This window comes from Epinephelus lanceolatus, chromosome 20 (genome assembly GCF_041903045.1).
Source record: "Epinephelus lanceolatus isolate andai-2023 chromosome 20, ASM4190304v1, whole genome shotgun sequence".
Classification (NCBI taxonomy): Eukaryota; Metazoa; Chordata; class Actinopteri; order Perciformes; family Serranidae; genus Epinephelus; species Epinephelus lanceolatus.
This window is the reverse complement of record NC_135753.1, coordinates 40498590-40512500: the sequence shown is the minus strand read 5'-3', so window position 1 is coordinate 40512500 and position 13911 is coordinate 40498590. Positions and strand designations below refer to the sequence as shown.

Sequence of the window (13911 nt, the reverse complement as noted above, 5' to 3'; positions counted from 1 at the left end):
ACACTTTGTGTTCTTGTTGCTGTGTCTTTTGTATCTTAAAAGATACATTATCACTCAGCATATTAACACTCAGCACTTTGCAGCAGTATAGTAGAATTAATAGTGTCTGTATGTGTTGTTCAGAACGCCATCCGATCACCAACGCCATCGACGGGACAAATCGGTGGTGGCAGAGTCCGAGTATCAAGAACGGACGAGAGTTCCACTGGACTACTATAACTCTGGATCTCAAACAGGTAACATGTGTTTATGTACACAGAGTAACAGTCCAGATGTTGACTTAAACACTGTAATCACCTGTTCAACATAGCTGACAAAGAGTCTGATGGAGAAACTTGCACAAATTTAGCAGCCAAAGATTTTAAAATGTTTTCAGACAAATTCCTAAATATAGAGTGACATGCATACATGACACACTAGCTTCTTGTGCACCAATGGGGCCCCATGTCATGCAGTAGGTGCCCTTTTTTCTTTTTCCACCCTGCCCTTCAAACAACATATTTGCCCAAAACACAACTTTTGGGCAAATATTACTCCGAGGTTTCTTACGGTAGTGCTAGAGGCCAGAGCAATGCCATCTAGAGAAACTATGTCATTAGATAAAGAGTCTCTTAGTTGTTTGGGGCCAAGAACAATAACTTCAGTTTTGTCTGAATTTAACATCAGGAAATTGGTGCTCATCCAGGTTTTTATGTCTTTAGGGCAGTAATGCAGTTTAGTTAATTGATTACTTTCTTCTGGCTTCATTGATAAATACAACTGTGTATCATCCGCATAACAATGGAAATTTATAGAGTGATTTCTAATGATGTTACCTAAAAGAAGCATATATAGAGTAAATAGGATTGGTCTGAGCACAGAACCTTGCGGAACTCCAAAACATGATGATAATGACAGTCCCTAAAGACAAAAGTCTTTAGGGACTGTCATCAAACATGCTCTTGTCTTCCTGCTCACTGTTGGTGGGTATGTTTGTTCTTATTAGTCCCTTAGAACACAGGTAAACTATTTTTTTTCTGTTCAGATCTTTCAGGTCGCTTACATCATCATTAAGGCAGCAAACTCTCCTCGACCAGGTGAGTCTGTCTGTCTGTCTGTCTGTCTGTCTTGTCTCTCTGGCTGTCTGTGTGTCACTGTGTCAACACTGAACAAATATCAGACTGACATCATCACCTGTCTGTCCATCTGTCTTTCAGGTAACTGGATCCTGGAGCGCTCTCTGGACGGTGTGACCTTTGACCCCTGGCAGTTTTATGCCATCAGTGACTCAGAGTGTTTGACTCGTTACAACATGGCGCCGAGACTCGGACCGCCGACCTACAAGAGCGACACTGAGGTCATCTGTACATCCTTCTACTCCAGACTGGACCCACTGGAACACGGAGAGGTGAGACAAGCTGTTTGTCTCTGTCTCAATGACTTGTCTCTGTGTCTCTGACCTGTCTCTGTATCTGTCTCTCTGCCTCACTGACCTGTTTCTGTCTCTGTACCTGTCTCTTTGACTGACTGACCTGTCTCTGTCTCTATATGTCTCTGTCTCACTGACCTGTAACTGTTTCTCTACTTGTCTCTGTCTCACTGACCTGTCTCTGTCTCTCTACCTATTTCTGTCTTACTGACCTGTAACTGTCTCACTGACCTGTCTCTGTACCTATCTCTGTCTCTGTACCTGTCTCTGTCTCTCAGATCCACACCTCTCTGATTAACGGACGACCCGGAGCCGATGATTTGACCTCTGATCTCCTGAACTTTACATCAGCTCGTTACATCAGACTGAGGCTTCAGCGAATCAGAACGCTCAATGCTGATCTGATGACGCTGAGCGCCCACGACCCCCGAGACATTGACCCCATTGTCAGCCGGAGGGTGAGACAGTCTGCCAGAGAAACAGACAGTTTCCACTGTTGTAGATGAGGTCACATGTGAGGTCACATGATCAACAAGTTATTGTTTAATCATTCATATGAAAATTACATGTTATTATTAATTTATTTGAGAATTGTTTATTTTTCTATGAACAAGTTGTTATTTAATGTTTGTTTATTGTTATTTGATTGTTTTGTGTTTGATGTTGTTTATGCTTTCTCTCAGTATTATTACTCAATCAAAGACGTCTCTGTCGGCGGCATGTGTATCTGTTATGGCCACGCCCAGAGCTGCCCACTGGACCCTGTCACCAAGGTAACATCATACACCTGTCCACCTGTTTACCTGTCCACCTGTCCATCTGTTTACCTGACCATCTGTTTATCTGTCCACCTGTTTATCTGTCCATCTGCTGATGAAAAACTGTGTGTGTGTGTGTGTGTGTGTGTGTGTGTGTGTGTGTGCTTGCTTGAACAGAAGTTGCAGTGTGTATGCGAACACAACACCTGTGGAGAGAACTGTGATCAGTGTTGCCCTGGTTACCACCAGCAGCCATGGCAACCAGGAACCGTCTCCGATGGAAACACTTGTGAAAGTATGAGACCCGTCTTTCTCTCACCTGTCTGTCTATCACTTCTGTCTTTCTTCCACGTGTCTGTCTTTCTCCCACCTGTCTCTCACCTATCTCCAACCTGTCTGTCTCTCACATGTCTCTCACCTGTCTGTCTCCCACCTATCTATCTCCCACCTATCTTTCTCCCACCTGTCTGTATCTAACCTGTCTCTCAGCTGTCTGTCTTTGACCTTTCTGGCTCTCATCTGTCTGTATCTAACCTGTTTCTCACTTGTCTCCCACCTGTCTATCTCTCACCTGTCTGTCTCCCACCTGTCTGTCTCTCAGAGTGTAACTGTCACAACAAAGCCGATGACTGTTTCTACAATCAGACCGTCTCTGAACTCTCTCTGAGTTTAAACATTCACGGCGTTCATGAGGGAGGCGGAGTCTGTATCAATTGTCAACAAAACACCGCTGGGATCAACTGTGAGACCTGCGTTGCTGGATACTACAGACCTGCCGAGGTACTGACACGTACTGTAAATAATACTACAGACCTGCTGAGGTACTGTAAATAATACTACATAATACTAAATAATACTACAGACCTGCCGAGGTACTGACACGTACTGTAAATAATACTACAGACCTGCTGAGGTACTGACACGTACTGTAAATAATACTACAGACGTGACGAGGTACTGACACGTACTGTAAATAATACTACAGACCTGCCTTTTCCATGTGTTCCATTTATTTATTTATATGTGTGTAGGTGTCTCCACATGCAGACTCTCCCTGTGTCCAGTGTAACTGTGACCTCAGAGGATCACAGTCTTCAGTTTGCACCTCAGACGACACACAGACAGGTCACCTTCATTATTCTTACTCATCATCACTGTTGTTTTTTTTATTGATTGTTGTTGTTTATGTTGTGACTGTTGTTGTTTTGATTGTGACCGTTGTTGTGTCATCAGTAAAGGTGAACTGTCACTCCGTGTGTGTGTGTGTGTGTGTGTGCGTACAGGTGTGTCTGCAGGTCAGTGTGTGTGTAAGGAGGGTTTTACAGGTCAACAGTGTGATCGCTGTGCGTTTGGATTCAGAGATTTTCCTCTCTGTATTCGATGTGAGTGCAACCTGTCTGGCAGCACCAATACCGATCCCTGCAGCCCCTGCACCTGCAAGGTAAATCCTGTAACATCATACTGTACACACTGTACCAGGGTCACCTACCACTGTCACCTGACCTGTGTCCCTCCAAACTGAACAAAATGTACTTTGAAAACAAGCCTGTTGACATTTCACCCTCCAGCTTCAGTCCTCACCTCTCACCTGTTCTGACACCTCCCCTGTTTTATGATCTGTCACCTGTTCTCTGACACCTCCCCTGTTTTATGACTTGTCATCTGTTCTCTGACACCTCACCTGTCCTCTGACCTCTCACCTGTTTTATGACCTGTCACCTGTTCTCCGACATCCCCCCTGATTCTCTGATGTCCCAAGGACAGAGGGATGTTGTATGCTGTAAAGCCCTGTGAGGCAAATTGTGATTTCTGATATTAGGCTTTATAAATAAAATTGATTGATTGATGTCTCACCTGTTCTTTGACCACCTTTCACCTGTTCTCTGACCTCTCACTTGTTCTCTGACCTCTCACCTGTTCCATGACCTCTCACCTATTCTCTGATGTCTCATCTGTTCTTTGACCACTTACCTGCTCTGACGTCTCACCTGTTCACTGACCTCTCACCTGTTCTCTGACCTCTCACCTGTTGTCTGACCTCTCACCTGTTCTCTGATGTCTCACCTGTTCTCTGATACCTTACCTGTACTCTGACCTCTGACCTGTTCTCTGATGTCCCACCTGTTCTTTGACTTCTCACCTGTTGTCTGACCTCTCACCTGTTGTCTGACCTCTCATCTGTTCTAAGACATCTCACCTGTTCTCTGACCTCTCACCTGTTCTCTGACCTCTCACCTGTTGTCTGACCTCTTACCTGTTGTCTGACCTCTCACCTGTTCTCTGACCTCTGACCTGTTCTAAGACGTCTCAACTGTTCTCTGATGTCTCACCTGTTCTCTGATGTCTCACCTGTTCTCTGACCCTCACCTGTTCTAAGATGTCTCAACTATTCTCTGATGTCTCACCTGTTCTCTGACCTCTCACCTGTTCTAAGACGTCTCAACTGTTCTCTGATGTCTCACCTGTTCTCTGACCTCTCACCTGTTCTAAGACGTCTCAACTGTTCTCTGACCCTCACCTGTTCTAAGACGTCTCAACTATTCTCTGACCTCTCACCTGTTCTCTGACCTCTTACCTGTTCTGACGTCTCACCTGTTCTCTGATACCTTACCTATTGTCTGACCTCTCACCTGTTCTCTGACCTCTCACCTGTTCTAAGACCTCTCACCTGTTCTCTGAACTCTCGCCTTTTTTATGACCTGTCACCTGTTCTCTACTCCTCAGGAAAACGTGATGGGCGCTCACTGCGATCTGTGTAAACCAGGTTTCTACAACCTTCAGGAGAGAAATCTGCTCGGTTGCACTGACTGTTTCTGCTTCGGTGTGTCTGATGTCTGTGAGAGCTCCGCCTGGGCCACAGCTCAGGTAAAACAGACACACCTTTACACATAAACACGCCCCTGTGCTCAGGTTACATCGCTTTATATTGTATTTGTATTACAGAATACATTTTGTTTCATTTTCTCTTACAGGTGCTTCATACAGATGCGTGGCTCCGCCCCTCTCAGTCCCCCAACACACCACCTGTTCTCCACGGTAACGACGTCCCTATCCCCAACAACTCTTCTGGCCACACCCACCAACACGTGCTGTCTTGGTCAGCGCCCAACAGTTTCCTCAGAAACAAGGTCAGCTACCACTTCCATATGTGGTCATTATTCCATCACTCAGTAAACGGCAACTAGTCTGTCTCTATCTGTCCATCTAGCTGGTGTCCTACGGAGGTTTCCTGAACTACTCAGTGATTTATGACATCCCATTGGACAATGAAGACCATTCTCTCCCTGCCCACTCTGACATCATCATTGAGGTTAGGTTCAGTATTTAGTAAGACTAGAGTTTTCAGTAAGTTTATGTCTAAATGTGACATCACAGCATCTCCAAGCACTCAACTGATTGTTTCTTTCCCTCATCTCCAGGGAAACGGTAGAGTTCTTCGTCTCTCACCTCCTCTCCTCCTCTTCCTCTCTGAGCTGTCTGTGCGCTCAGTTGCTGTCGTAATGACCCCGCAGCAATTTGTAGACATTCAGACAGGTTTTCACATTACCCGCGATGACCTGCTGTCAGTCCTGGCTGATGTGACATCACTGACGGTCAGAGTTCACCTTAACACCTCTGCTGATGGGCCGATACGGTAAGAGCAAAATAATCTGATTATATTTAATGAAATCAGTTATGTGGGTTCAGAAAGAGCACTTTGAGGACCTCCACAGAGGTCACAGGTCACCAGTTGTGGAGGAGGTTCACTCTTAGACGCTAAAGGCTTTGGACTTTGTTGGGCTGTCTTGGACGTGAAGTTAATGGAAAGTTTCTGTGGATCAGAGTGATGGTTCACATCTTTAAAGAGAGGACTGTGGGCTGAGATCAAACTTCAGGGTATCACAGTGCTCAGCCTTCCTGAGAAAGATTCTGTCAGGCCACTGAAAAGTTCTGACTCTGAGTATTTATTCAATCAATCAATCAATTTTATTTATAAAGCCCAATATCACAAATCACAATTTGCCTCACAGGGCTTTACAGCATACGGCATCCCTCTGTCCTTATGACCCTCACAGCTGATCAGGAAAAACTCCCCAAAAAACCCTTTAACGGGGAAAAAACAGTAGAAACCTCAGGAAGAGCAACTGAGGAGGGATCCCTCTTCCAGGACAGACAGACGTGCAATACAGTAGATGTCGTACAGAACAGATCAACATAATAAATTAACAGTAATCCTTATGACACAATAAGACAGAAAGAGAGACACAGAGAGAGAGAGAGACAGAGACAGAGACAGACAGAGATGCAGGACAGACAGATATCTGATAGTATACATATGTGACAATAGTCATATGTGTATAATGACAGTAGAAGTATGACTAATGATAACAGCAGCAGCAGGAGGCATCTGGCAGGACCACGGCAGCAGCACAACCACACACATCACACTATCCAGGCACCGCTGTGATATGAGTTAACCTGAGAGACAGTGGAGCACAAAGGCTCTGGAGAAGAAGCCGAATTAGTGACATGCAGTATGGCCGAGTTAGAAAGATGCAGTAATAGGACATGAGAGAGAGAAAGAGAGAGAGAGAGAGAGAGAAGGAGAGAAGGTGCCCGGTGTATAATAGGGGGTCCCCCGGCAGACTAGGCCAAAGTCAGCCTAACTAGGGGCTGGTACAGGGCAAGCCTGAGCCAGCCCTAACTATAAGCTTTATCAAAGAGGAAAGTCTTAAGTCTAGTCTTAAATGTGGAGATGGTGTCTGCCTCCTGGACCGTAACAGGAAGATGATTGTTATGATTTGGTTTAAAGCCTGGACCCAAAAGCACGACTCAGAAAACAGGTACACAGTGAATAAGAAGTCTTTAATGTTCAAATGTGCAGAATAGTGTAAGGGGGAGGGGTGGAATGTGGTCCCAGGATCCCGACGTGTTCCGTGAAGGCACCGGTGAGGAGGAGAGTGAGAGTGTCCGTGGTGTGGCATCCGCCACGTGGTAATGGCGGCAGTGCTGCGGCACGGCACAGTAGGTTCCGTCTTCTGGTTCCGAGGAGTAATACAGACAGGGAATGACACACACACACATGAGGGAGAGGGAGGGGTTGCCATGATGAGGATCATAACAATGATTCCACAGGAGAGGAGCCTGACAGCTGAAGGCTCTGGCTCATGATCGACTTTTGGAGACTTTAGGGACCACGACTAACCCTGCGTTCTCAGAGCGCAGTGTTCTGGTGGAATAATATGGCACTATGAGCTCTCTAAGATATGACGGAGCCTGACCAGAGTTTTTCCTTATCCACTGTGAGGGTCATAAGGACAGAGGGATGTCGTATGCTGTAAAGCCCTGTGAGGCAAATTGTGATTTGTGATATTGGGCTTTATAAATAAAACTGATTAATTGATTGACCATTTAGAGCTTTATAAGTTAACAGTAGGATTTTAAATTCAATTCTGGATTTTACAGGGAGCCAGTGCAGAGAAGCTAAAACAGGAGAAATATGATCTCGTTTCTTAGTTCCTGTTAGTACACATGCTGCTGCATTCTGAATTAGCTGGAGAGTTTTTAAGGACTTACTAGAGCTACCTGATAATAGAGAGTTACAGTAATCCAGCCTTGAGGTAACAAAAGCGTGGACCAATTTTTCTGCATCTTTTCGGGTCAGGATAGGCCTAATTTTCGCAATATTATGCAGATGAAAAAATGCAGTCTGTGAGGTTTGTTTTAAATGAGAATTAAAAGACAAATCTTGATCAAATATTACTCCGAGGTTTCTTACGGTAGCGCTAGAGGCCTGAGCAATGCCATCTAGAGAAACTATAGCATCAGATAAAGAGTCTCTGAGTTGTTTGGGGACAAGAACAATAACTTCAGTTTTGTCTGAATAAGGACATTGGTGCTCATCCAGGTTTTTATGTAGGAGTACTTTGGGAGTAATGTGGGAGTACTGCCAGAGTACTGTGTCAGCACTGTGAGAGCACTGTGAGAGTACTGTGGGAGCACTGTGGAGTACTGTGGGAGCACTGGTGGGTACTGTGGGAGCACTGCAGGGGAGTACTGCAGGAGTACTGCAGGAGTACTGTGGGAGTACTGTGGAAGCACTATAGGTGTACTGTGAGAGTACTGTGGGAGCACTTTGGGAGTACTGTAGGAGTACTGTGGGAGTACTGTGAGAGTATTGAAGGAGTGCTGTAGGAGTAATATGGGAGTATTGAAGGAATACTGTTGGACTACCGTTGGAGTACTGTAGGAGCACTGTGGGAGTATTAACAGAGTACAGTGGGAGCACTGCGAGAGTACTGTTGGAGCACTATAGGAGTACTGTTGGAGCACTATAGGAGTACTGTGGGAGCACTGTAGGAGTACTGTCTGAGCATTGTGAGAGTACTGTGAGAGTACTGTGGGAGTATTGTGGAGTACTGTGGGAGCACTATGGAGTACTGTGGGAGCACTGTGGGAGCACTGTGGGAGGACTTTGGGAATACTGTAGCAGTACTGTGGGAGTACTGTAGGAATACTGTGAGAATATTGAAGTAGTGCTGTAGGAGTACTGTGGAAGTACTGTAAAAGTTCTGTTGGAGTACTGTGAGAGTACTGTGGGAGTACTGTAGGAGTTCTGTGAGAACACAGTGGGAGTACTGTGATAGTACTGTAGGAGTACTGAGAGAGTACTGTGAGAGTATTGTAGGAGTACTGTAAAAGAACTGTGGGAGTAATGAGGGAGTACTGTAGGCGTACTGCAGTAGTACTGTGACACTACTGTGGGAGTACTATGAGAGGACTGTAGAAGTACTGAGGGAGTATTGAAATCAGATCAGAGATCTCAGTCAGAGTAATTAAAAGATAGTGTTTCTACTGAAGTATTGGATTGTCTGGGACCCTATCTGGTTTCTATTTTTAACAGTTGTCTGTCTTCCGGCTGTGTCCCTGATTATTTTAACACCGCTTGTGTCCAATCAATTTCCAATCAAAGAAGCCAGGTCTGCACAGCAGTCTCCTAGACAATTATCGTCCAATCTCGAAATTGCCTTTCATTTCCAAATGTCTAGAAAAAGTTATTGCCAAACAATTCCATGTCACACTGGAAAACAATAATATATTTGCAACATTTCAGTCTGGTTTCCAGCGCAATTATAGCAGAGAGACAACACTTTTAAAGGTGTCAAATAATTTGTTAAATAATGCTGATGCTGGGCCTTGTTCCATTCTTGTGTTGCTGGATTTAAGCTCTGCATTTGATACTGTTGATCATGACATCATCTTAAATAGACTTACAAAATGAGTGTGTATCAATGGGACAGCTTTAAATTGGTTTTCTTCTTTTCTCTCAGATAGAACATTTTGTGTTTCCATTAATAATTATAGATCTTCGTTCCCCCATGTAAATTATGGTGTGCATCAAGGGTCAGTTCTTGGCCCTATCCTGTTTTCTTTGTATATGCTTCCTTTGGATGAGATCATTCGTAGGCATGGTGTTTCTTTTCATTGTTACACTCAGTTGTACCTGCCTGTCAAGCCCGCGGATGTAAATGTACGAGTATGAGTTCTCTACAGGCTAGTATTAAGCATCTGAGTGATTGGATGTCAAAATACTTCCTTCAGCTCAACTCAACAAAACAGAACTCCTTGTCATTGGTCCCCAACAGATGACCAATCAAATACTGCCCTCTTGTGGCTTATTTGCACAATTTATTAAGCCTGTTGCTAAAAATCTTGGAATCATTTTTGACAGTAAATTAAAATTTGAGCAGCATATAACCAAACTTGTTCAGTCCTGTTTTTATCAGCGTAGAAATAGTTCAAGAATGAGACCAATTTTAAGTGATAAAAATGCAGAAACAATTATGCATGCTTTTATGTCCTCTCACCTTGATTATTGCAACAGCCTTTTTAGTCCTTTAAATAAAAAAAAACCTTGGCACGACTACAGAGTGTCCAGAACTCAGCTGCTAGGCTTTTAACAGGATCAAGGAAGTACAAGCACATCACTGGCATCTTTACAGTGGCTTCCTGTTTCCTTTAGAATTGATTTTAAAATTTTATTGATCACTTTTAAAGCTCTCAATGGCCTGGCTCCAGGTTACATTTTAGATCTTTTAACCCCTTATGAACCTGTGCGCACCTTAAGATCCTCGGACAAAGGTCCTCTGTCTATTCCAGAGTCTCGGCTGATAACCAGAGGGGACAAAGCTTTTGCTGCCAGCGTCCAAGGCTCTTGAATGACCTACCCAAGGAATTAAGACGGTCTGAGTCAGTGTCCATATTTAAGTCTCGTCTGAAGACTTATTTTTGTTGTAAAGCTTATCCTGATTTTTATTGTAAAGCTTATCCTGATTTTTATTGTAAAGCTTATCCTGATTTTGTTTAAAACCTGTCTTGTTTATACATGTTTTATTACTCTTCTTTTATATGCCTTGTTTTGTTTGAATTTTTGACTCTGCTTTTATTGTAAAGCACTCTGTACTTTGTTTGAAAGGTGCAACATTAATAAATGTATTACCATTATTATTGTTATTATTATTATTACTGTGAGAGTACTGTGGGAGTACTGTGAGTGTAAGATAAGCTTGTTCGCCCATGCTGCAGCCACAAAAAGCATTCAGTTCCATAAGAACATACATACAGACATCTTACGACAGAAAATGAGAAGCTAGAAAAAGTGCCTCACACATGCATGATCACAAAGGATCACAAAGGAATAAAATAAAAACTGTACTGTAGGAGCACTATGGGAGTACTGTCGGAGTATTGTAGGAGTACTGTAGTGGTACTGTGACAGTATTATAGGAGTACTGTGGGAGTACTGGAGGAGTACTGTGAGAGTCTTATAGGATTATGTGGGAGTACTGTAGGAGTACTGTGAGAGTATTGTGAGAGGACTGTGGGGGTACTGAGGGAATACTGTGAGAGTACTGTGAAAGTATTGTGGGAGTACTGTGGGAGTTCTGTGAGAGTACTGAGGAAGTACTGTGGGAGTACTGTGAGAGTACTGTAGGAGTTCTGTGAGAGTACTGTAACAGTATTGTAGGAGTACTGTGGGAGTACTGGAGGAGTACTGTGAGAGTCTTGTAGGAGTATTGTAAAAGTACTGTGGGGGTACTGAGGGAATACTGTGAGAGTACTGTGAAAGTATTGTGGGAGTACTGTGGGAGTTCTGTGAGAGTACTGAGGGAGTACTGTGGGAGTACTGTAGGAGTTCTGTGAGAGTACTGTGACAGTATTGTAGGAGTACTGTGGGAGTACTGGAGGAGTACTGTGAGAGTCTTGTAGGAGTATTGTAAAAGTACTGTGGGGGTACTGAGGGAATACTGTGACAGTACTGTGAAAGTACTGTGGGAGTACTGTAGGAGTTCTGTGAGAGTACTGTGGGAGCGCTGTGATAATACTCTAGGAGTACTGAAGGAGTACTGTGAGAGGATTGAAGGAGTACTGTGGGAGAACTGGGACAGCACTGTGGGAGTAAAGAGGGAGTACTGTGTAATATTGTGGGAGCACTGTGGAGTACTGTGGGACTAATGTAACTATGGGTCGTTCAGTCCTTGTGCTTCATCTGTATTCTCTGCAGGAACATGTTCTCAATTTGTGTTGCTAATGATGATGATGATGATGATGATGATGGTGATGATGATGAAGGTGATAATGATGATTGTGATGATGATGATGAAGGTAATGATGATGATGTTGATGATGATGATGATGATGATGGTGATGATGAAGATGATGTGATGGTGATCATAATGAAACTAACAGGTAAAACCCCCTCTGTGAGACAGTGGCTTACGACACTACTTACCATCCACCTACAATGCGGTCTTGGGATCCCTCCCCAGACGACTTTACACCCATTCACCCCTTGTCCCACCTGACCCTAACGACTCACATGGTGGCCAGGTGGGTCAACAACTCACATTGTGACCTTATTGACTCTGAAACTAAGAGCTCACGTGACCCCTACGACTCTCCAAGGGTTCCCACCCACATAGGGTTTATAGCCTGCAACTTCGTCCCAGTCATTTAGAACTGAAGAAGCTTCTTGGATGAGAGGCGAAACGTCTAAAAGAAACACAAGCAAGTCCAGTTGCCCACGCTATTAGCACTTACGATTATTAAGGAGTAAAAACTATCAAGTAAAACTGTTGATGAGTAAAAATTTCTAATGAATAAAAACTTAACGATGAAAAACTTTTAACAAGTAAAAACTGGTAAGGATTAAAAACTAAAAACTGGTAAGGATTAAAAACTGTTAACATTAAAAAAACTGTTAATGAGTGAAACCTTACTGAGTGAAACTTTAATGATTAAAATCTATTAACATGTAAAAAGTGCTAACAATTAAAAACTGTTAACACTTATAAACTGTTAACGAGTAAATACTGTTAACAAGCTAAAACTGTTACCATGTAAAACTGTTAACGAGTAAAAACTGTTGAAGAGTAAAATTGTTAATGATTGAAAACTGTTATCGAATAGAACTTTTAACAAGTAAAAACTGTTAACAATGTGGTCAAGAAGGCCCACCGTCTTTACTTTCTAAGGAAATTAAAGCATGCTGGCCTTGGTTCCCTCGTCCTTGTTGCATTCTACAGATGTGCAGGGGAGAGTGTCCTGACACAGACCATTACCATATGGTATGGCAAGTGCACTGCAGCGGACAAGGCAGTTCTGCAGCGGGTGGTGAAATCCGCTGAGAGGATCACAGGCTGCAAACTTGCACCCATCAGAGACATTTATGTCAGCTGCTAAAGGAGCAGGGCCTCTAACTTCATCGAGGACCCAACACACCCTGCACATGACCTGTTCACACCACTGCCTTCTGGCAGAAGACTGAGCAGTATTAAAGCAAGGACCTCACACCTCAGATCCAGTCTCTTTCCTGAGGCAGTCAGACTTATGAACAATACATAGCCCACAAACCCAGCTGACTATACTATACTGCATGAATTGACTGTCACTCCCTTATTTATCCTTTAACTATGTGTTTTTAACTTATTGGCTCTTTGTCCCTCCTGCTAACAATTAAAAACTGGGCTAACCCTAACCCTAATGATTCCAAACTGTTAACGAGTAAATACTGTGAACGAGTAAAAACTGTTCATATGTAAAAACTGTTAACGAGTAAAAACTGTTAATTAAAAACTTGTGTAATAAAACTTTTAACGATTAAAAACTGTTAATGAGTAAAAACTGTTAAACTGGAAAATGCTACTGCTGTCAGATAAACTAATGTCTGTCCTTCTGTCTTTCAGCCTCAGCACAGTGTCTCTGGATGTTACTGACTCTGGGTCAGTTTCTGGCATTCAGGCAGTTTCTGTGGAGACATGTGAATGTCCGTGGGGTTACAGCGGCACTTCCTGTGAGGTCAGTGTCAAGTTCAATCAATCAATTCAATCAATTTTATTTATAAAGCCCAATATCACAAATCACAAGTTGCCTCACAAGGCTTTACAGCATACGACATCCCTCTGTCCTTAGGACCCTCACAGCTGATCAGGAAAAACTCCCCAAAAAACCCTTTAACGGGGAAAAAATGGTAGAAAGCTCAGGAAGAGCAACTGAGGAGGGATCCCTCTTCCAGGATGGACAGACGTGCAATAGATGTCATACAGAACGGATCAACATGATAAATTAACAGTAATCCGTATGACACAATGAGACAGAGAGAGAGAGAGAGAGAGAGAGAGAGAGAGAGATGCAGGACAGACGGTAATGACAGTAGCTTACAACAACATTAATGAAAATAATAATATTATAATTAAAATTCTGGTT

General features: G+C 43.4%; 1 protein-coding gene across 1 annotated transcript in view; it reads left to right on the top strand.

Moving 5' to 3' along the window:
* Positions 1–13911, top strand: part of lama1 (laminin, alpha 1) — a 61757-nt gene that overhangs the window by 4411 nt on the left and 43435 nt on the right. The window contains exons 3-16 of the mRNA XM_078162806.1: positions 124–236; positions 1025–1076; positions 1197–1387; positions 1687–1866; positions 2092–2181; positions 2344–2461; positions 2768–2946; positions 3198–3291; positions 3450–3607; positions 4891–5031; positions 5139–5294; positions 5375–5476; positions 5586–5800; positions 13392–13503. Coding sequence (XP_078018932.1) covers positions 124–236; positions 1025–1076; positions 1197–1387; positions 1687–1866; positions 2092–2181; positions 2344–2461; positions 2768–2946; positions 3198–3291; positions 3450–3607; positions 4891–5031; positions 5139–5294; positions 5375–5476; positions 5586–5800; positions 13392–13503 — 1901 coding nt within the window. The remainder of the gene's footprint in view (positions 1–123; positions 237–1024; positions 1077–1196; positions 1388–1686; positions 1867–2091; positions 2182–2343; positions 2462–2767; positions 2947–3197; positions 3292–3449; positions 3608–4890; positions 5032–5138; positions 5295–5374; positions 5477–5585; positions 5801–13391; positions 13504–13911) is intronic.